Source organism: Anolis carolinensis, chromosome 5 (genome assembly GCF_035594765.1).
Source record: "Anolis carolinensis isolate JA03-04 chromosome 5, rAnoCar3.1.pri, whole genome shotgun sequence".
Classification (NCBI taxonomy): domain Eukaryota; kingdom Metazoa; phylum Chordata; class Lepidosauria; order Squamata; family Dactyloidae; genus Anolis; species Anolis carolinensis.
In genome coordinates, this window is record NC_085845.1 from 17,147,103 (window position 1) to 17,171,193 (window position 24,091).

Genomic DNA, 24,091 nt, shown 5'->3' on the forward strand with positions numbered 1-24,091 from the left:
GATTGGTAAATTACATTAATCCTCTCTCTCCTCCCTCCTTTTCTCACAGTCTTTATAGAAATGTATAAAGAAGTTTTAGAAGGATAGTAACAGAATTTTATATAATGGTTATCCATTAACTTGAGATGGTCATAAAAGCTTGTCCTTTAAGCTCCATAATCATAATCCAGACAGTTCCCAGAGATTTTAAACTCCTCTAAATTTAACAGAAAAGAATTAGGCATATCCTGAACTTTTGCAATGAAATCAGTGAATCCTTCAACTTAATCTAGTGCTATTTACTCCGCAGTAAAATCCAACACGGTTTTTTGTTTTGTTTTTTGTAATAGTGTTCCATGGAGCTTATTAGGATGTTATAGTTCCATCTTAGTTCCAGTATTTAACTTTACCTGGATCATACCATTTATTTGGGGGAAGGGGGTCAGTTTAACATCACATCATATATTGGGATGTATGGATGGAAATACTGTTTGTGGTTATTTGTTCCCAAAAAGAGAGCCGGGGTCAATGGGTTGAACCCTTGTGCCAGCTGGACTGCTGACCTGAAGGTTGGGTTGCCTACCTGAAGTTTGCTGGTTCAAATCCGCGAGACAGGGTGAGCTCCTATCTGTCAGCTCTAGCTTGCACGGACATGAGAGAAGCCTCCAGCAGGAAGGTAACACATGGGGGTGTCCCCTAAGCAATGTCTCTGTAGGTGGCCAATTCTCTCACACCAAAAGTGACATGCAGTATGTTCTGAAGTCGCTTCTGACATGATCAAAAATTGTTCTCAGGCTAGGAATAATGACAGAACAATATTGTTTTTACAGTTTTCTCTTCTTATGGTTATCATGATTTTCTATTGGTGAGCAGATGGTGAATGATAGATGGCATATGTTCTGTTACAAAACTAGAGCTGATAGGGAAGAATTGGTGGTATTTTTGGAATCGGCAGGTCAATAGACTCAAAAGCAAGGCTAATATTTGAGGCATCAAAATGTGTGTTGGTCATGGTTATTCTTTGGGAAACACACATGATTTTTTGGTTAAGAAACTGTTATCTGAACAGAAATGGATTTCTGTAAGCAACACTTTTTTACCCTGACAGTCCTAATGTATCCCCTGGAAAATGGAAGGTATTATGTCTCTGAAAGGCTACTCAATTTAAACTAAAGAGTAGTTTGATCTCTAATTGTGTGTTTGTGTGTGTGTGTGTGTACACATGCCTTTAAGTTGCCTATCAGCTCATGTCCACCCCCCTGAATTTCATACAGTTTGCTTAGTCAAAAAAATATTCAGGATGGTGTTGCCATTTCCATCCTCTGAAATATAGCCTGGAATTCATTGTTGGTCTCCTATTCAACTATTAACCAAAGGTGACCCTGTTTAGCATCTAGAATCAGACAGGAGTTGGTTTCTTTGGGTTATTTATGTCCTCTATTTTGACTTCGTAGAAGTGAAAAAAAACTGTCATAATATCGGTTCAGGGACTCGACTCCTGGAAAGCTGGTGGAATGTAAAGCAAATAGAATCTACCAAACAAAAAAGTAAACAAGTTCTAGACATCTTTGAAACACACCTACATGTATTGATTCTCAGCTATGATGAATGTTTTTAGTTCTATAAAGTCATCAATTTCACCTCTATATTTGCCTTAATATCTAATACTTGTTGGAATTGTCGAAGACATTGGCTTTTAGCTCCATAACTCATCAAATTGCAGCAGCATGTTGATTGATTTTCATTTTCTAAAAGCAAAAACATAAATGCCTGGAGATTTTCATTTAAACAGAAGATGAAACAAGCCTACTAAGGATTGTTGATCGTGGTTGACCTATCCCTATTCTCAAGATGTCTGGTGTGGTCTCAAGGTACTTTTGGTTGCAACAAGGGCTTTGAAAATCTGTCACTTTCATATATTTTTTTCCTCAAATTTGAATGTTTAACATGTCAAAATCTTTCTGTCTCCAAATATGTGCTTGCAGATTTTTAAATAAATGAACTGAAATTGAAATACTTTCCCATGTGCACTAGCCAAATTACTTGGGTTCATATAACATAGGGTAATGACATCTGCTTATCATACAGGTGTTAAATTTGAGCAGATCTCAGATTAAAGGAAATGGGGACTGTGATTCATTGCCAACATGGTTGACTGTACAGTAACTCAGGGTGCATCTACACTGTACAGTTAATGCAGTTTGACATCACTTTTAACTGCCGTGGATTTATGCTACGGAAACCTGGGATTTATAGTTTGGTGAGGCAACAGCACTTTTTGGCAGAGAAAACTAAAGACCTTGAAATACAACAATCCGCATGATTCCATAGCATTGACCCATTTAAAGTGGTCTCAAAATGCATTAATTCTACAGTTTAGATGTAGCTGTAGATATAGTTTAGGAAGCATTGATCATCCAGACCCCCCAGGACTGGCAAATCTGCTGGTCTATTTTCTTCTAACATTGGAATTTTTAAAATTTCATGATATGAAGAAATTTGCATTTTCCTGTATTCCTATCAAAATGAAATGTTAACCTATACCTATAGGAACTGAGATAGTATAGAAGCAGCATAAAAGTGGAACGACAGAAAATTGATTGGGCCTGCCCATACCAAATCCTGACAGAGGGGATACTATCATCCTGCCTAATTTTCAACTCATAGATATTCTGTGAATACTTGTTCTATATATCTAGTCAACTTGTTTATAGCCAATACTTTCAAATCACTGCTCTTGTAAATTGGTTTTTTTAATCGGATCTCCTTTCTCTGTCAGTGTTGAAGTCTGGGGTTGACTTTGTGGAAAGAAAATAAGAGACTAACCCATCAAAAAAGAAAGAGCTTCAAAGTTTGCATTTAATTAATGATAATTTGGAAATGGGCAATGATGCCTTTATGACCCACTTTGATGGATGTGACAGTTTTCACAGCAGCCTTGAACAGGATGCTCTGACAAGGCAAGGTATTTTGCCTCCCCATATCTATCTTTGCATAAATATTTCCTAAAAAATGAAAGACATAATAAATCTGTCTGGTGTTTATACACAGTTGGGCTGCCAAAAATGCCACCTGTTTGGATTTTAATGAACTGCTCCAGATTGGGAAGGAGGGGGAAATCCCCATAATTTTTCTTTGCTGCATCTCTAAGGAGGTTTTTGAGAAATGGTTTTACCTCAAATTTGATATATGCGGAAAATCTCTGACCTTATAATTTCAGTTGTTTAGACTCTGGGAGGTATTTGCTGTCTTCTGCTTACATGGTGGACTACGTGCAAGCAGAAGATAGAAGGGATGGTGGAGTTTCCTTTTCAGACTTCAATGACCTTCTGAGAACTTTGTCAGACAGTTACTAAGGTTGTAGGTCTCATCAATAACCCAGCAAAACTTTGTGAGATAGGATAGTGAAATGAAAGATAACATTAGGTGGGATTTCTTTGTTCCTTCTCACCATTTCCAGAAAGACAGCCTTATTAGCCTGCTGCAGCAAAAAGAACAAAGTGATTCAAAACTATTCAAGATATTATTGCATAAGCTTCTGTGGAGTGTTGCTATTGACTTAGGAGGAGGAGAAATTTCATTGGACTCAGCAACCTTGATCAAAGTAGTGTTTTAGCACCTCCTGAAACTTGTGAGAGAATGAGCACCTCATGTTAAGTGGACATTTGCAAGATCTTGATGTTTCTAAAAAATGAGGCATTAACAAAGCAATGAACATACTTTTTTTACTGCAAGACATTAAGTGGTTGTTATGGAAGAAGGATGCAGACACATTAGTCAGCAGGAGAAAGTTTCATACATTAGATAAATAAGTAGATTTAAGCAAATGCTTTAAAATATGGCATGTTCGGTGTGGGAAGAAAACACCTGAATCTCACCACCTGATATGCAACAAGGCTTGGGAGCAAATACATATGGGATTTGGAGAACTCAGTGAAACTGCAAGATGAAGAAGGAAAGAGATGAGTGAGAAAGGGGACTGAAAGCGGCTTGAAGGCTAGAGAAAGTAGTCTGGTAAATGGACAAAGCATCAGGCTTTCCCCAGTTACATTTGGGTTTAACCTTTTTCTATATCATTGTGTGAATCCAGGCCATTAGGAGGATCAAACTAATGCAGGTCTGTTTATTCCCTCTGGATAGGCACCAATAGGGCATGAAAGCAATAGCTTTTCACTCTCCTTTAGATGGGACCTGACACTGTTGTTACTTTTGCAAAGCCTCAGACCAATCTGGAATTTTTTATAATCTCTCCCAGTTGAGGAAGTTAATGGCTTTGGTGGGAGAAGTCATTCAAAGTCCAAAAATCCATAACTTCTCCAATGGAGAACTATATCTGCATGGGGGATACACCACCAGTAGCTCCAAAAGCTGGATGACACCAAGCATGGCCTTTGAAATGGATTTGGACCCTCTGTGGTCTAAAGTTTTTTGCCTTCCTCTTTAGTTGCATAGGTTGAGTTGTATCCCAGATTTAGCCTCAGTGGGCCATCACAGAGGTCCGTGGATTCCTCATTCTATCTAGACCCAATAGTGTTAATGTAATGGTAGAAATGAATAACACTCATGTCATACACTACCATGTGAAAAAGTAGAGGATACTGTAATTTTAAATGTATCATTCCACATGAACAAAGTCTGGTGACTTCACCCCAAGAATTGTTTGATGTACACACAAAATCAGTTGATCTTAGGGTATTGCTAGGGGCACATCTGTGGCAATCCGTTATTATACCGAGATATATTTGGATGTAGCCATCCACTCGCCTATCCATTTCTTAATGTAGGTAAGTGCAAATAATGCTGCAAGAAACAAGTCCCTAAAGCTCCAAGTGCACTTTACATTTAACATATTTTGTTGAAGAAGAGGTCTCTGAAGTGATGAAAGACATCTGTCTGCTGCAGCATGTGATTTACCTCAGCTATGTATCTTGCATTTTGTGTGCTTTGCTTTGTATTCTCACTTCTGAAAGTGAACAGGGCTTGTAGCAGAAAAATGGGCTAATCAGAGGCAATTCATATCCCCTTAACATTAGATTGAGTATAATAGAGATAAGTTATAGCTTGTATGTCTATAATTGTCAAGTTGCATCATCTCCCTTATATTTGGTAGTGGATCTTTGGTGATGGGGAAAATAAAGTGCAATTGCCAGTACCTTGAATTCTACTGTATTCTACAATGTCATTGAAGTGAACTGAGAACTGCAGTGAGGTTGGTTTCCTTTACTGTTACCAAACTAGCAAATTGGCTGGTTGTTGTGAGGGCCTCTATCCTAATTCATTTTCTTCATCTCCTGTTTATTTGTCTTTTAGTGTTCTTACCTTTGTGTGCATTTTAATCATTACCGGAGTATGTTATTGCTTAGAAAAAATACATTGTGCTGGCATTCATCTTCTAATTCAATGGCTTAATCTGGAATGCTGTATAAATTACATGGGCTATCACAGAGCAGTTCTCTCTCTCTCCTTCCCACCCTTATTTGTACAGCTGAGGTTTTTCATTTCAAAGAAGGTGCATCATTACTTTTTAATTGTGTGTAGAATTGCAACATTCATCAGAATCTCAGGCAGGTGCAAAATAAATTCCATCCTCTTCCCAGTAAATATGTTGTTTTAACTCCCAAATCACTCCTTCTTCTTGGTGAAGCATTTGTGCATTGGACTCATGAACATTTTGGTTATATATTGCCATGCATGATTCCATAAGAAAAAAAACTCAGTAGTGTCTAATAATCTTCCTTCCTTTCAGCCATCTATCCAATCGTTCAAGGCTATGGCTTTCATAGTGGGATTATAAACAAGAGCATCAGCAGATATTAGACATAATAACTAAATCAGGAAGCGTGCATGACCACATCTGTTATACAAATTCAGTTGAAGCAACTTTAAGCCAAGAGGTTAATTGATCACTTAATGCCAATGCAGGAAGGAGTAGGCTCTCTCTAATGGGAAGTGTATTTCCCATAAAGCTGGGAATCGGATGTGAATGGGGATGAGAATGAAGACGACATCTGACACAGTTTTTAGAACTTTATCACACCAGCCTGTCTTCTCATCACAGTTGTGTTTTTAAAGCAGAGTTTCTCAAACTGTGTTCCTCCAGATGTTTTGGACATCAGCTCCCACAATTCCTAACAGTTGATAAGCTGGCTGGGATTTCTGGGAACTGAAGTTCAAAAGACCTGAAGAGCATAGTTTGAGAAACACTGTTTTAAAGCAAACGAAAACATATTGAGTATTGTTGAAGGCTTTCATGGCCAGAATCATTGGGTTGGTGTGAATCTTTCAAACTGTATGGCCATGTTCCAGAAGCTTTCTCTCCTGATGTTTCACCCACATTTGTGGCAGGCACCCTCAGAGGTTGTGAAAACATTGTTATTGCTACTATCACTTTCCTACTTTGCTGCAATTGTGCAATTCTGGCATTTTCTTGATGCAAATTCCTATGGTCTGTCTTATGCACAGTCTCACTTCCTTTTTGCCCTACCCATGCTATTTTTTCTATTTGGCCTCCTCACCCATTTTGCCACAACTGCACAGTTACACAGTTTTGACATTCTCGCGAGACCTTCTTACCTCTTGCAATATCAGTAATGCAGAGGAAAAACATCGTTACACAATGAAGAGTGATGGAAGAGCAGTGATAATGGAGTCATTGATTTTCCCATCAAAGAAGATAAGTAGCACAATGCATCTACAGGAGAAATGCAACATTGTGCAGTACACTCCATCCAAAGGGGCTTTTAACCTGCCATTATTGCATATGAACAGCCTCATGTGATAAAGTCCTTAGTGTACAAGAAGGATTATGTGACCCAGTGTGTTCCTTCCATGTAGCAATGTCCAAAGTGTTCCTCAAACTGTGGGGTGCAAACCTCAGGGGTAAGATATGATATTAAATCATTCGGCATTATTATTTCCTTATCAGTTCATGAAAGCAATTTTTAATCAAATTCATTCATTTTAGTAAACCTTAAATTTAAAAAAGCACATTCATCCCATTAAGTGTAAACATTACCTGAGAAGCAAACATTAAGTAAGTGAGTAATTGCAAATTAAAGTAAATAGTATCATAATATGCATTTTTAAAAAATGTGCTTGGAATAAGTTTTTGTTGAATTAGGTATAGGATTTATCTAAATATTTTCTAACTCGAATTTGCCTAATAAAATTTTAAAATATGAATATCTATAAATGTAGCAATGCAAATACACGTAATATGGAAAACTAAATATTTTTATTCATACCTCACTGAGGGAAGGGGGGCATCCAAAGTAGATGCAAAGAGGGTTACTGGAGTAAAATTTTTGAGAACCAGTGGTTCAGGGCATTAAAGATTAGGACTTTAAAGATCTTTGGCTTCACCAAGCCCTAGTTTTCACAGTGTGGTTGGCAGACATATGCTTCAACTCTCCTGCATAGCAAAATAAATTTATATGCATAGAAAGCTAGCATCGTGTCAGGGAAAATTCTCTTTTCATTGGAATCCAGTTGTTAATAAAAATACAAAAATAATATTAAAACTGCACCTTCAAAAGGAATGTGCCTTATTTTGTTAATATCATATGCATTCTCTGTGTATAGAAGATGGAATGAATGAGAGAGAGGTGTGCATGGGTGACTCTATATGTTTGTGCCTATGTTCTTGAAATAGGGTTTTGGTTTTTTCCCCTTTCAGACTATAACTTTGCTGTTCTCCTAGCTAGTATTTCCAGTGTGATCTCCCATAGACTTTATGAGGCAAATTGGCACTGAAGCACAATTGTCACCTTTGGGGATGGTCTCTATCACATGATATTGTGCACAATCCGTTTGCCTCCTCCTCATAATTAACCTATATCCTATTATTGACAGGTGAAACCTGTCAATAGCTGCCAATCCTGCCAAGTTCCCATCATCTTCCTTGTGCAATGGAGCCATTCAACTTTTGTGCTGGCATGCCTCCATGGAAGTGATGTCAGGGGAAGGCATTCTTCTCTTTTTCCTCTTACTTTCACTATTTTGGAGCATTTTAATGTACAGTGTTTTTAAATTAACAACTTCTATAACTCTGTGATGGTTTAATTATTATTAGGCTTGTGCACGGATTTGAGGTGGCTGGTTCCCTCCGGCTAATCTGGCTGGCCCGGCTTGTTTAGTTGGCCATAACGGTAAGGGCTCAGCCCCCATATTTTTTTGGCCACAACAGAACAGTGGCTGTCAAAAACTGGCTGCCTTTGGTTATAAGTGGAGTGCGGGAAAGAGGCAGTTGCTAGAAGGAAAATGGTGAAGGGGAAAATACACCATTCCAGGGCCTGCTAATCAAGAGAAAGGAGAGGGCTTTTAAAAGGAAGCCCAGGGTAGGATAGCTTCATGTTGATCGTTCTTCCTTCCTTCCCTGGTAAATAGGGATTGGGAAGCCTCCTTAAAATGCCTTGGAAAGCTGTGTGCTGCAGGGAGAGAGTGCCACGTGTGCCTACAGCACCTGTCTCCATAATGGGCCAGATAGAAAATGAATATTTCGGCTTCCCTGATCAAAAATGGATTTCTGTCCTCCCGAATTCGGGAGGCTCCCAAAAATGGATTAAGATACCCACTGAAATCTGGGATATTGAAATGGATTGCAGTTTACCTGGATCACACAAGCCTAGTTAGCATTATTAAACAATGTATTATTTGGTAATTAAACATTATGGAGCAACAGAAGTTCAGAAAAGCAGGTTTATGAGAGCATGTGGATTTGCCCATATGTGTTTCATGATTGTGGAACCACATATTGGTGAATTGGTACCATTTTCTGAATGGAGAGAGGCGTGATAATGAAGGTGTTCATGCCAGTATGTGCCCATTAGTGTTACTTGCTCAACTGCTATTCAGTAGTGGCTTTCATGCAAACTGTCCATGATGTAATGAAACACTTGGCCTTGAAATGATTTACTCTCACTGGTGAATAAGAATGCAGTCATAGCTAGTTAACAACTTTCACTCTTCAGTGAAATTCACATGTCATTTTTAAGTATCAAATAGATTTTAAAATGGCAGGGTGATCATGCTGAAATGCATCTTTGTAAGAAAAATGTGATTTGAATTTGGAATGTATATATAATTTCCCCCATACAGACTTTTGCATTAACAATTGCACAGTAATGTGGAAAAGGGACCAAATGTGCATACAGCATATTTTCCTAACATTTTACTGATGAAAACCAGGATATTTGTAGCCAAGCAACCTCAGGGTATGGTCAAGCTGACTTGCAGCAAATGTAAACCACTTTTGAATATGGGAAACAGCATTATACTTGGATGTCTTCAGTACCTGCCATGGGTTAAAGCCTTGAGGAACACACAGCAACATCTGGCTTTTAAAAAGAAATATAACCAAATCAGGACTGTCTGGCTTCTGAGGATGTGGGTTAGACCCCAGCTATTTCTGTCCTAAAATTAAAGTTTCCCCCTCTTTTTTCTTCCCTGAAGGCCTTCTGTCATTGCATCTTCAATAGGCAATAAGTGACACCCACAACAACCTGTAGCACATGATTCTTGAGTGTTGCTTCTAGGTTTTTGCTTGAAGTCAAGCGACTCTTAATCTGACTTTCCAGATGTTCATCTTGTGGGAAAACACTCTTTTCATGGTTAGAGAAAAAACATGTGATACTGTCCTGGGGTGATGCCATTTTAGAATATTGATGGTGTACCACATGTTTGATTCCTCTCTCCTCTCACATTAAAACCTCCAGCTTTCAGGAAGTTGGTGAAGGCTCTGTGTGTCCACAACAGCTTCCATTTCAAATATATATATATGATTTCTTTTTATGTGGAACAGCATTCAAACATATGGTGCCCACACCTGCATTCTGAAGTAGTTCCAAAAGGACAGGGCCACATGCTTTTTTTATTGACATTCAGATGGGCTCTTAGTGGCTGGAGCAGAGCATGGATTTAGCATAGCCTCACATGTTTTTATATAATCCCTTTAATCTTGTTTAATTGATTCAGTCTCTCCCCTCTAGAGCCCTTGGGAATTGGTCTAGTTATAAATTCAGATGACTTATAAATAATCTACACATGAAATAGCCCACTATTGAGTTAGTTGTGGCTTGAGCCAAGACTTGTCTTTCAGAGACTTTTCAAGCGGCTGCCTCTATAGTTGGCACAGCCTGCATTTCAGAAGTAACGTAATTTACCCTGCAATTGATTATTATTGTCTCTAACCCTGCCTGCCAAAAGCCAAGAGTCTTAAATGTTCTTTTACAAGCATAGCTCATAATAATATTTCCCACGAAGCTACACTACTTCAGATGCTAACTATGCATGAAATACATCAATGGCATTATTTTTTAAATTAGGAGAATGAAGTGGAAATGTCCTGGAGAGAACGGGAAAAGGTTTGACACAACAGCTGTCATTTTATTTTTCTTGAACCACAAACCCAAGTGTGTTCATTCAAAAATAGGCCATTAGGTTTGTTGGCCATCAGGTTTGTTGGATTCACTTCTTAGTGAGTATCTTCATGTTGTAACCTGCCTTGAGTCTTGAGTATTTTCTTCTCCTTCTCCTTCTCCTTCTCCTTCTCCTCCTCCTCCTCCTCCTTCTCCTTCTCCTTCTCCTTCTCCTTCTCCTTCTCCTTCTCCTTCTCCTTCTCCCTCTCCCTCTCCCTCTCCCTCTCCCTCTCCCTCTCCCTCTCCCTCTCCTTCTCCTTCTCCCTCTCCCTCTCCCTCTCCCTCTCCCTCTCCCTCTCCCTCTCCTTCTCCTCCTCCTCCTCCTCCTCCTCCTCCTCCTCCCTCTCCCTCTCCCTCTCCCTCTCCCTCTCCCTCTCCCTCTCCCTCTCCCTCTCCTCCTCCTCCTCCTCCTCCTCCTCCTCCTCCCCCTCCCCCTCCCTCTCCCTCTCCCTCTCCCTCTCCCTCTCCCTCTCCCTCTCCCTCTCCTTCTCCTTCTCCTTCTCCCTCTCCCTCTCCCTCTCCCTCTCCCTCTCCCTCTCCCTCTCCTTCTCCTCCTCCTCCTCCTCCTCCTCCTCCTCCCCCTCCCTCTCCCTCTCCCTCTCCCTCTCCCTCTCCCTCTCCCTCTCCCTCTCCCTCTCCTTCTCCTTCTCCTTCTCCTTCTCCTCCTCCTCCTCCTCCTCCCTCTCCCTCTCCCTCTCCCTCTCCCTCTCCCTCTCCCTCTCCTTCTCCTTCTCCTTCTCCTTCTCCTTCTCCTCCTCCTCCCCCTCCCCCTCCCCCTCCCCCTCCCCCTCCCTCTCCCTCTCCCTCTCCCTCTCCCTCTCCCTCTCCCTCTCCTTCTCCTTCTCCTTCTCCTTCTCCTCCTCCTCCTCCTCCTCCCTCTCCCTCTCCCTCTCCCTCTCCCTCTCCCTCTCCCTCTCCCTCTCCTTCTCCTTCTCCTTCTCCTTCTCCTTCTCCTCCTCCTCCCCCTCCCCCTCCCCCTCCCCCTCCCCCTCCCTCTCCCTCTCCCTCTCCCTCTCCTTCTCCTTCTCCTCCTCCTCCTCCTCCTCCTCCTCCTTCTTCTTCTTCTTCTTCTTCTTCTTCTTCTTCTTCTTCTTGATTACAACTTTATGAACTCCTGTTGGGCTTGTACCACTCCAGACCAAAACAGGGGGCTCATTTGGTCGGCTGTTTCTCCATAAGAAAATATCCATTACTTTGGAGAAGCCTTTGCTTCTTCTACACCAGGGAGGGCAAACTACACCCATAAGGCAAGCCTGATATCATACAGCCTCATTCAAAAACCTTCTAAAAGGGATCTCCTGAAGTTATTTTGCAAGACTACATGAATGATCTCCTTCCCTGAAACCTGCTGTGGATGGGAGAAATAAAAAAGTGGCAGAAATGTGAATTCTTGAAGAAAAATCCAGACAAGAAACAGCCTCATTTCCTCTTAGCTCCCCACCAGCAACATAAGAAAAAAAATGCATAGATTGCACTTTTTAAATATCGAAATGGCTGCCATAGGGAAGCAGGCAGATACGTCTCTGTTGCTCAGAGGTTAGGACCAGGTCTAATGATTTTAAGTTATAAGAGGGTCGATTTTGATTGAACATTAGAAGGAACTTCATGGCAGTGAGAGCAGTCAGAACCAATTGCCTAGAGAGCTGATGGAGTCCACTTCTTTGGATGTTTTCAAAAGATCTGGACAGCTACCTGCTGAGAATACTTTATCCCCTGAATTTAGCAGGGGAATTTGGCATGATGTTTACATGCCATTTCGTCCACGAATATGGTTTGTAGCTCCTACAGACTATTACTGAAGGAATGTGGCTAACAACATGAAAATGACAACAACAACAACTTGAATAACTTCCTGGAAATTAGAACCAGGAATGCAAATGCAAGATCAAAACTTCTTTTGATGCTGGGGTGACCTATCATGTCAATTTCTAACTTTGGGTCATTTCTTACAATGCAAATACATTATCACTCAGCCCTATTCCTCTTTCTTGTTTCCCCAAAAGGCAGATGATAGTTTACACTCTAACATTCTTTTTCTTCATTCCCAACCTTCAGCTTTTGTGCGAGTTGTTCTACAACTTGCATGCAAAATGCCATATCCTGTTTTACTAGCAGTAGTTCAATATTTTTAATTATATTTGTTTATCATGCAAAACATACAGTGGAAATGGAAGCTGTCAAGCTGCAGAAACACAAAGATTTTCTTTTAAAAAGAAAGGCTTTTGGAGATGTGAGTCTAAGATACTCCTGGAAAAACATACTGTAAGTATTCACTGGTTGTCAAGAGCGATTGCAATGGAATTGAAAAAAAGGAAAGATCCACTGGCAATCAATTTTAGATGGATGTTAAAAGGCAGAAGTCAAAACAATGCATCTAAGATATTTCAAAAATCAGGAGGCTCTTAATTAATTAAGGATCAGTAATTGCAGGAATGTAGCTGTAATAGCTGATAGTTAGGTATAATATATATAATACATTTATCAAGATGTCTGTCTAATTTCATTAAAGTAACTGTATGCTTCTCAGAGCAGGGGCAGGAGGAGAGATAAAGAAAGATGCTCATTAGAAATGGAAACCATTTTTGATTACATTTTTATTAAGACAGATTAAAACAAAACCTACATACAAACATACAAAAACAAAATAATGTAAACAGCAATACAATATTAAAAATACTTTTTTCTAGAATAATACTACTACATCCTAAACATAGTAAAGGTAAAGGTTTTCCCCTGACATTAAGTCCAGTCATGACCGACTCTGGGGGTTGGTGCTCATCTTCACTTCTAAGCCGAAGAGCCGGCGTTGCCCATAGACACCTCCAAGGTCATGTGACCGGCATGACTGCATGGAGCACCATTACCTTCCCACCGGAGCGGTACCTATTTATCTACTCACATTTGCATGTTTTCGAACTGCTAGGTTGGCAGGAGCTGGGGCTAACAGCGGGCACTCATTCCGCTCCCGGGATTTGAACCTGGAACCTTTCGGTCTGCAAGTTCAGCGGCTCAGCGCTTTAACACACTTTGCCACGACCAGGGGCCCACAATCCTAAACAACCCAATAACTATTAACTTCAAACAATGTATGTTTTCTAATCAAAGAGCTTTACATTCTCTGTCTGGTGGTTATGTTCTCTGTTTTCTACACGTATTGAGTGAAAAGGAACCATTGGTACATCCTTTCCCCATATAATAACACACTTCTACTCCAAAAAACAGTGATGGAGATTTGGCCCCATCTTTGCTGGAGGAACATAAAAATGGACCCCAGTCTTTCTTAAAGTTAGTTAGATGTTTTTCCTTAATAGGTGTAGTGAGTTTATTCATTCCTGCAAGTTTGCTGATTTTCATAAGTCAACCATCTTGTCACAGAATCATTGAGTTCTTTCCATATTTGGGCGTAGGTGATTCTTGCTGCTGTTAACATGTATAGGTAAAGGTAAAGGTTTCCCCTGACGTTAAGTCCAGTCATGTCTGACTCTGGGGGTTGGTGCTCATCTCCATTTCTAAGCCGAAGAGCCGGCGTTGTCCATAGACACCTCCAAGCTCATGGAGCTGGCATGATTGCATGGAGTGCCATTACCTTCTCGCTGGAATGGTACCTATTGATCTACTCACATTGGCATGTTTTCGAACTGCTAGGTTGGCAGAAGCTGGAGCTAACAGCGGCCGCTCACTCCGCTCCCGGGATTTGAACCTGGGACCTTTCGGTCTGCAAGTTCAGCAGCTCAGTGCTTTAACACACTTCACCACCGGGGGCAATTATTTATTTATTCACTGTACTTATACCCATGCTTCTCACCCTGAAGGGGACTCAGAGCGGCTTACAATTTGGTCACTTCAGTGCCACATAGCAACACAGTGTATAAAACATCATATAAAAATATAAATAATATAAAATAGACATATAAATGCAATAAATCTGTTAATTTTTAAAAAAAACATAATCCTAGACTCATCGCCATTCTTTATGCTGCTGCATTCATGTCTGTTCCATATTGCCCTATTTCCCAAACGCCTGGTTCCAGAGCCAGGACTTAACTTTTTCCTGAAGACCAGGAGTGAGGGGGGCAATCTGATATAATCGGGGAGGGAGTTCCATAGACAAGGGGCCACCACTGAGATGGCCCTGTCTCTCGTCCCCACCAGTCATGCTTCTGAAGCGGGTAGGACTGAGAGCAAGGCCTCCCCGGCAGATCTTAATTCTCTGACTGGTTCATAGGGAGAGATACGTTCAGACAGGTAAGTTGGGCTGGAACTATTTAGGGCTCTATAGGCTAAGGCCAGTACTCTGAATTGTGCTCGGTAGCAAACTGGCAGCCAGTGGAGTTGGTGTAATAGGGGGATTTGATTGTTTCCTGTATGTTGCAATAACCTTCCACATTTTCTATTGTGTTGTTCATCTAACAGCTCGAGCTCATTTCAAATTTGACTTTATCCATTTCTGAACAGTGCAGAAACCATTTTTGAACAGTTCATTAACCCCCCCCCCCCCCACCACCACCACCATTGTTGCCGTTGCTGCATTTGTATACCGCCTTTCTCCCAGGCTTCCAAAACAATTGAAAAGATTCACAATATTATTATTTTTAAATTAAAAGTAGCTAAAAGAGTGGAAACGAATTGTTAAAAAACCTGCACAAGTTTAGAAGGAATAAACTGTACCCATGAAAACTTCTACTGCTTCCTGGGTAACAGCCTGCTTGAATAGGAATGAATAGGAATGTCTGCCAGTGAAAGAAAAACAGTGGGGGTGGGGGCAGCTTGGTTTTCCATGGAAGGGAAGGTGGGAGCAAGTGAATCTGTGATGGTGGCAGAACTGATGTTGCATCTACATTGCAGAATTAGTACAGTTTGACATCACTTTAATTGACAAGGCCCAGTGTTTTACAAGATCTTTAGCCTTCTTTGTGAAAGAATATGGGTGCCTCACCAACAACTACAGCTCCCATCATTCCATGCCATTGAGCCATGGCAGTTAAAGTAGTGATTAATTCTACAGTGTAGATGCATCTTGAGAGAAGCCTTCTCTTATAGGTCTTAAGATTCTGGCAGATTTGTATAGAGAGATACGGACTTTCAGATAGTCTAAACCTCAAGATAAGACCTTCAGCCTTCCATGCAACCATTTAGGGCAACCATAATTCTGAACCAATCCTTGTTTTTTCTTCACCAGGGTTATGTTATATTCAATATGATACTGTCACGGTATCATATTGAGTATAACATAACCCTGGTAAAGAAAAAACAAGGATTGGTTCAGAATTATGGTTGCCCAGGACTAGTAACCACAGCAATGAAACACAATGAGACAGATTTTTTTTAGTTACGCATGGGTTGACATTATAACTTAGTAGGTTAACATACACCACTGTTATGTTTCACTGTAAATACATCTGAAATTGAAGCGGATGATCCATCTTGCTGGAGCAGATCGATGTGAGACTCTTGTTTCCTCTGCCACCTGCAGCCCTGGAGCCCACAGAATACAGAAACTCATTTGGGTGTCTCTAATAGCCTCGTTGTCCCATTGAACATTGAGCAACCTGGCAGGCCCTCAGCAGTCTTGGTTTTGAAAGATGCATTTAACAGCCCAGATGAAATATTTCTCTGTTCGGGTGCCCCAAAACCCTGCTACTTAAATGTACTTCTAGTTTGGCTTGCTTTTACAAAATACACACACAACACAATCAATGTCTATTTGATACTTTGTTCCATTTCAGTATCAGACGAAAGCTTTATATATGTCCAAATCCACAAAGGTAGCAATTGCATTTAATTGAATAGAGCAGGTATTATTCTCTCCCTTATTAAACAGAAAAGAATGGAGTGGAACATTGCTCCATGCTTTTTGATCATTGTTAGTGGAGGACCTACCAATGTGATATAACAAGGATATTCTCCAGTGACTTCGCAAAGGGCTGTCCTTAGACTGTGTATTTCCCTTTTAGTTACTTAGGATGAATCTAGACAGTATCAAAAAGGATTGATAAAACATGCTTATACACCATATAGTAAATTGGGAATCTCACATCAGAACAACATATTTTATGTGTGGCCAAGACCCAAAAATAACATAACACAGCTCTGTTTTTAAGCAAAGCAATATGTTTGAGAACCACCTATGTGGGGCTGATTGGGGTAGATTGTAGGGGTGTTACAGAAATGAGATGTATATATTCAGTTTTATCATATTTATTTACTGTATTGTTATACGTTTTATTTAATTTACTCTATGGTGTGTAAGCATGTTTTATCAATCCTTTTTGATACTGTGATATGGCCTAAGGGCTAATCAATAAATTTACTACTACTACTTAGGAGGTGATAGATCTCATGTTGATGGAGCAGTGAATCTGCCCTGAGTGTTAAACTAAACCAAACTATCCAAGGTACTGACCTTCTTTGGGAAATAGGTTTGAGTTTAGGATTAGCAGATCTTAGGCTTTGCCTGGAGTCTAAGGGTTTCCAGATCTTAGGGATTGGAGCTCTCAGTGCATTGGAAGAGTAATGCCTATATGTGTGTCTGTTGTGTTATTAATTCTTGTGTGTCCCTGCTGCATTTCAAGCACACAGAGATAAAGATAGCTATTCATTACCTGTGAAGCACCTTCTACCTGGAGAGTCACCAAGAGGGATGTAATTCTTCATTACATTTCTTCTAAAAGGTAGCAAGGAGTAATCTCAACATTTTTTTTCTGCTGCAAGAATTTTTTTAAAACCACACAGCTTTGAAAGTTACCCGTAATTCAGGTTTTATTCTGCACAAAATTCATACATGCTTGTTTGGCATAGAAAAATGGTTTTATAGAAAATAACATTTCAGTGCAGAAATATTAATGCAATGCAGAAAATCTTCTCTCTGCAGAAAATTGTACTTTGGCATCCCTGCCCCAATATATCAGCCTTATGTATTTTACACAGAATAAATCCCCAATTACAACATTTTCTGCACATTTAATATTTCTGCACTGTAATACTATTTTACATGGCGAAAATACTGTTTTTTTCTGCAGAACCATATGCACATTTTGCACATTCTTCTAATTCTTAGAAAACATGTTTCTAACACTTTTTTTTTCAAATATGTTTCCACCTCTAAACTCATCAAACCTACCATTTAAACAGCTTCCAGACGGCTTCTAGGGTTGACTTTGGCAGCCAGACCTGTGTGATAGTGAAAATATTTTAAATGTGATCTATGGTTTTAATCTTGGAAAATAATATTTTGATTGGTTTCACTGACATTTGTATCTCTTATTATTTAGGGGACCATATGCTTGCCTGGAAATAGAGTGATAGAACATCCTTGCAATGATGAAAGTCCAGGGAAGTTTCTCTTTGAAGTTATTCCAGGTAGGTTATTTTATTCACTACTAATCTGTGTCTGAATTGTACTGACTGACTAATAGCCAATTTTATTCTGCCTTAACAGATGTTGGAAATGATTAATGGTTTAATCTGAGAGGAAGGAAAAAAACCCCAGTATTATTTTTTGCTAATGGTAAAGTGGTATCTGACCACTTTGCCCCCTTTATATTTATCTTGGGCTTCTAAAAGAAGATCATGGAGTATTATTTTTGGTTTATTTCTAGTATTTTTTTTAATGTAATGGCACAAGTTGTTTTATGCCTTGGTGTGGTCTTTATATTGAAGAAAATGCAACATTGAAAGGTTTTGATGTCTTAACATTCATGAATATTTTCCTTCTCAGTCACCATATATATGAATTGTCTTCAAAATAATTACTTGTTGTTTATATACTAATAATTCCTTTTAATACATGCTTTTTCAAAACATCACTTGATCCAAAGGAGGCTAAAATTCAATATTTCCTTGAGTAACATGGCTTCCAAGTAACCTCAAACGTATCTTCTTTTCTATCTCCGTTATTACTTTCACAGTAGAGCTGGGTGCATCCTGAAGGTAAAAGTTCTCTGAAAGTACTGAGAGTTTCCAATTCTTTTTGTTTTACTTTTGTCTGCATAGTCCCAAGTTTGCCAGCAAAATCTTTCTCGAAATATGCCATATTTCCTTCATCCCTCTACTGTGTTCTTTCCATTCCTCTGATCATGTGTCACATCTGGATCCGTGTCACATTTCAAAACTATACTGTATATTTTCACCAATTTTCATTGAGGCTTTGTGAAGAAGTGTATAATTATATTTTGTTTATAGATGATATGTATATTTGATTTTGTTTAAACAGCCAGGTTTGGCTAAGTTAAAATGGTGAGTATTTGAATTGACAATATGTATGGGGGAAGGTAGCCATCTTAGAATGCTAGAGCAGGTTACCATAGCAACAGGGGCGGAGCCAACCGCCGCCTGGAAAGAAAAGGGGGAATATTTTAAAACCCAGCAGTCTGTGATTTCCATCCACAGTGAAGGAACTGATTCTCAGGTGGAGAATCAGGGTGACTCAGAAGAATTTGAGTCAGGCCTAAAATAAAAGGATTTATTTTAGGAGTCTGTGATTTCCATTCACAGTGAAGGAACTGATTCTCAGGTAGAGAATCAGGGTGACTCAGAAGAATTTGAGTCAGGCCTAAAATAAAAGGATTTATTTTAGGAGTCTGTGATTTCCTAGTCACAGGGAAGGATCTGATTCTTGTGTGGAGAATCAGGCTGGCTTAAATAGAGAGATTTGAGTCAGATTTAGGATAGACCAGACTAGGCAAGTTAGGTGATTTGTCTAGGGTCAGTTGTAGAGTCTGTGGATTAGGGAACATTAATCCCAGGGGATCCAGTAGGATCAGGGTTTAGTGTAATCCAGAGAAAGAAGTATTTTTGAAAGTTTAACCACCTTATAACCGTTTGTAACCATTAAGCGAAGTGCCTTTACCAAGTTATCTGAAACCATCAAGCTCTGTACCTGCAATAAACTTGTTTTGATTTTATTCCAACTAAGCCTCTGTCATACTCTCATATTAAGTTAAGTAACATCAACACCTGTAGTGGAACAAATAGAAAAAGCTTAAAGGAACCAGTACCATCTGCCTGACGTCTCTCCATTGGTGGCAGCGAAGAAGAAGATAGTCAAACTAATAATTATTTAACATCATCTCTCATAAAACATCTTTAATTAGTGGTGGTATCTGTGTGTGCGTGTGTGGGATTCGAAGGGGATTCCATCTCAGCCACACATTCCTGTCAGACACCTCACCTCTGTACATATTGGTGGCAAAGCTGAGGGGATTCAAAGAGGGATTCCATCCTCTGCCACCTCAGCTCCTTACAGGCTTCTTTATTATCCAAAGTGTTATAATCAAAGTCCCAAAGTGTATTTGCAATATTTACAATAGGATCATTTTGTTTTGGTTCAAGCATTCCCTTTTCCCTCACTTGATCTATGTTGAATCTGTGCTTTGGAAACAACCACAGTTTCCCCCTCTTTGCAACAGCCCTGTATGCAGGTTCTGGAATAATACAAATAGGTAGCCAAGTAGAGATACACTTTATTTTGGAAGATGCTGAGTTAATGTAAATTGATTTGGGAACAAGGAATGAAAAGTCCTTGGCAATGCTGGGACTTGCCAGGAAATACTTAGCGATGGAGACAATCTCAAGTGGATCTCCAAAATAAAATTGGTGGTACAGGAACAAAACCCATGAGTTTCAGATATTTTTCTCTATCCTTGAGAGGCTCCTTCACACCAGAGTCAGCCAGGGATTAGAACTGATGTCTATAAAACTGATATCTATAAAACTGAGAGCTGTGGAGCCATCTCTTGGCCATCAACAGTTGTGGTACTGAAATGCCATTGAGAGAAAGGGAGATGTCCACTGCAGTTCCCTCCTTTGTAGAGATAACCTAGAGTTACAGATATTTAAATCTAAACCTATAGAACAATTTTAAACAGGGTGCATCTATACTGTAGAATTAATGCAGTTTGACACCACTTTAATTTTCACTGCAATTGCTGGCAAGATATAAAATGGGCAAAATGATTTGGCTTTGAACAAAGGAGAAGTGAGTTTGAGTTACAATTATGTGCTAACAAATAATAATTTAATCGGTAAAATGTACCAAATGTTCCATTTTTAATGATAACGGAAGACCCATTTGATCTGATGCAGAAGAAGCTCGGTATTGTGCCCTTCAGTTTATAAGCAAATAAAAGCTGTATTTACTCTCAATTACAAATAGTAGTATAACTTGAGAAGCAGTCAGGTCAAGTCCAAGTCATTTTGCTGATTCACCCAGAACAGTAAAAGTTAGTCTGGAAAAGATTAGTGGAGTCCATGGCTAAATATTAATTGATGCAGCTGAAGGATAGTCAGTTGGACAAAGGATGCTAGAAATTGTAGTCTGAATGCTCTGTGCTCAGAAATCCTGGTGCCAGCCCCTTTTCTCCCATACAGTGTTAACTATGTAAACATAATAATGAAAAGCAATTCAATTTGAGCAACAATGCTATTACAAAACTTGCTGTTACTGCTTCCTTTTAATAATATAAAGCAGTAGGAGAAATGAGAGCATGTGCAGAATTACCAGCATCACTTTATTGGACTTCAACACCAAGAATCCTTCTTGCCAGTATGGCCACATTCTAGAGTATGCCCTTCAAAATGAAAATGATCCTTTGGAAGCTTTGGAAATGGATGCATAATACTCCAGGCCATATGGCTGTTTTGGCCCATGAGACATTGAAGTCACGTTAACGGAAAAAATACAATAACAAAGTAAATAACCATTATTTCCGCCACCACATGATAATCCAAATCTGATGTCCAAGGCAATCACTTCACTCCATCTAATGTTAGGCTGGCCTTGGAGGAGTTCTAATTTGGTGACCAGCTATGTTGCATCCTCAAATAGACAAATGCTCAGTTTGTTCAATGTCATTATCAGCTATGGCCTAGAATATTACATAGATTTAGGAAACATATGCTGAGTGTGTCACTGGAAATTCTTGCTAAAGGTACCTATGAGTTCACAGATTTCAAACTAGGACAAGGGGGAAAAGTATTCTGCCTCTTGAATAACAATCTCTGTTCTTCTCTGGAAGAGAGGAATACCAGACTTCTGTGCCATTTAAATCCCACCACCCACACTGCTTGGTTGTTGCTTTGTTTGTGTGCAAAGTAGCTATTGCAGTTTTGGCCCAAAGATGCACAGGCAATGGACACACACAAGACTGAAGAGGCTTTCTCCTCCCTCATTGAAAAGGCTTGAAGTTCCAGGCTGGAAATATTTTGGCAAAACTAAATGGACAAATGGAGGCTGGCCGATAGTGGAATCCATGGCTAAATGTTAATTGATGCAGCTGAAGGCGAACAGAGATGTTGTTCAGAAGCATTTGATTATTATTTCCCTGGAGAATAATTCAGGGGAAGATCTAAACAGTATCCAGTTTTCTTTATTCTGCTTTTCCCACACTCATCCATGTTGATGAATGATTAGAGAACTTCCCATGTGGGAACTACATTATAGGTTAGGATACTTTGAACTACTAAAGGAAGCAATAGTCCTTTTTTAATGGGTTGAATGTTGATACATAATAGCTGGGATTGCTTAGCACAGATTCTTCATCTGGGATTATATATTATTTGTGCAAGATTATAGCATGACTATTATGCTGACTATTTACAGCAAGATGGGCAGCAGCACAAGGACATTTTTCCTACCCTGATCCATCTGGCATTTTAACATGCCTGAAATGATGCAACATGAGTTCTGGATGTTATTTTGTCCAGGTTTTGGCTGATCTTTTTTCTTTTGGTGAAATTTGGGGGCCAATGGAACCAAACTTGAGTGGTCTGGGGGTACAAAATTACAAAACAAAATAAGCCCAATACGTCCTCTCCCAGCATTTTCTTGGTTCTCCAGTGTTACTGTATGATATTCTTCAGCCAAATGTCTTTCATTTCAATAAGATTTGCTATTTTCTATCATTTTGCATATTCAAGTGAAGTCTGGAAATGCCTCTCCTGATACCATGCTAAAATACAAAAAGATATAACTTTAGCTCTGGATGAATTTTCTTCCAACTTCCTTGCTTTTGTGTGTGTGTCAGAGTTGGGAACATCAAGAAGATGGTGGGAGAAAAAAAATGGCATTTCCTGGCACTTTCGAACACTGGGAGAGGAGGACTCTGCATCAAAAAATAATTGAGGGTATAGGGCCTTTGGGACTACAAAATTGAGATTGGATGTCAAAATCATCCCACCTCTCCAATATGTGAATTTTTCAGTTAAAAATGTATTTTGTCCTGAGTGTCAAATCTCAGGATCCTAAATCTGATGATCAAAATGGATAAATTTAATGAGACTCTCAGAACTCCTGAAGACGTTTTCCATCCTTGGTTAGCAACATCATGACTGTTTGAGGTGAGTCTCAAATCTATCTGTCAGCATACCGAAAGCAGTCATCTCCATTCTTTCTTTAATAAAGGGGAACAAACACTTGGGAGTTTTCTTTGTTCAGCTTGCATCTCACAGAGGCGCCAGCCTTTTCTTTTTCCATCCAGAATTGAAGTTATAGCTTCAGCCGCTGCAGCATTTCTAATGCACACTTTATCATGTTCTGTGTTGTCGGACTAGTGCATCAATCAGTATCAACCCATTTCTGTTTCAGGCAGAACCTCTCAGGTATACAGAGTAGAAATGAGTCTTGGCATTTGTTTTGTGCAGCTATAGCAGCCAAGGAATATTACACATATAAAATATTCACACACCTAGCTTTAATGCTTGGATTTAACATAGCACAGAAGTAGCATGGCTTGTTATAAACTTCAGAATAATGGAGTTGTGGCAGTATTTTGCAAGCAGGAAACACTGGTATAAAAACAATATACATCACATAACTTCACAAAGCAATAGTGTGTTTTCTCTATACGGCCATACTGTGTAACAAATGGCCCAGTCTTCCTAAATCTGTTAACCTTATATATTTTATTTATCTATTTGGCATTGTATACCCTGCTATTCAGCAACAAAGCCTCTCAGGGTGGTTTGAAAATTGTTAAAAGTTTACAATCTAAATAAGATACAACATAGAAGGAAAAAGGAATGACAGTATGGAAGGGGAATAAGTCTAGCAGATATAGCCTTTTTTTTTTTCTCTTTCTCCATGGCAGTTGGGATGCATGGAGAGCCTTTCATCCACGTCTGGGTCCAGACATTTGTCAGCTGTGTCTGCTGCTTCTTCTCTTCCTTTGTGGCCCAGGCAGTGGCAGTTACGATGGAAGGAGGGCATTTGATCAGCTTTTATACTTGGATAGTGGTGCTATACCTGCTTCTTTCTCTCTCCCTGTCAGTGTCTGACTAAAACAGTTAAGATGCATAAATATGGACCACATGCCACCATCTGACTGAGAAATATTATCTCTTATAGATTGCAAACTTGTACATCTTTGTCTGGAAATAAATCTCTTTGAACAAAATGGTCCTTAGTTCTGGATAAAGATGCATAGGATGACCTTATCATGAAGGTAGAACAGGCATGGGCAAACTTCAGCCCTCCTGGTGTTTTGATAGGCTGTTAGGAATTGTGGGAGCTGAAGTCCAAAACACTTGGAGGGCTGAAATTTGCCCATGCCTGAGGTAGAATATCTGCCTTTCCCCCCCATGCCCCCCATGCTCTGATTTGGCAGGGACAGACCTGACTAATTCTTTTTCATTCCACTTTTTCAGCTATATCTTAACTGTCCCAGTTTCTTTATCCTCCTTCCACTTTTCCTTACTTCCGT

General features: G+C 39.6%; 1 protein-coding gene across 3 annotated transcripts in view; it reads left to right on the forward strand.

Annotated features, from left to right (window-relative positions):
- Positions 1-24,091, forward strand: part of arhgap24 (Rho GTPase activating protein 24) — a 364,561-nt gene that overhangs the window by 120,652 nt on the left and 219,818 nt on the right. For all 3 annotated transcript variants that reach the window (XM_062981819.1, XM_062981818.1, XM_016993780.2), the window contains exon 3: positions 17,666-17,753. In XM_062981819.1, the coding sequence (XP_062837889.1) occupies positions 17,666-17,753 (88 nt within the window). The remainder of the gene's footprint in view (positions 1-17,665; positions 17,754-24,091) is intronic.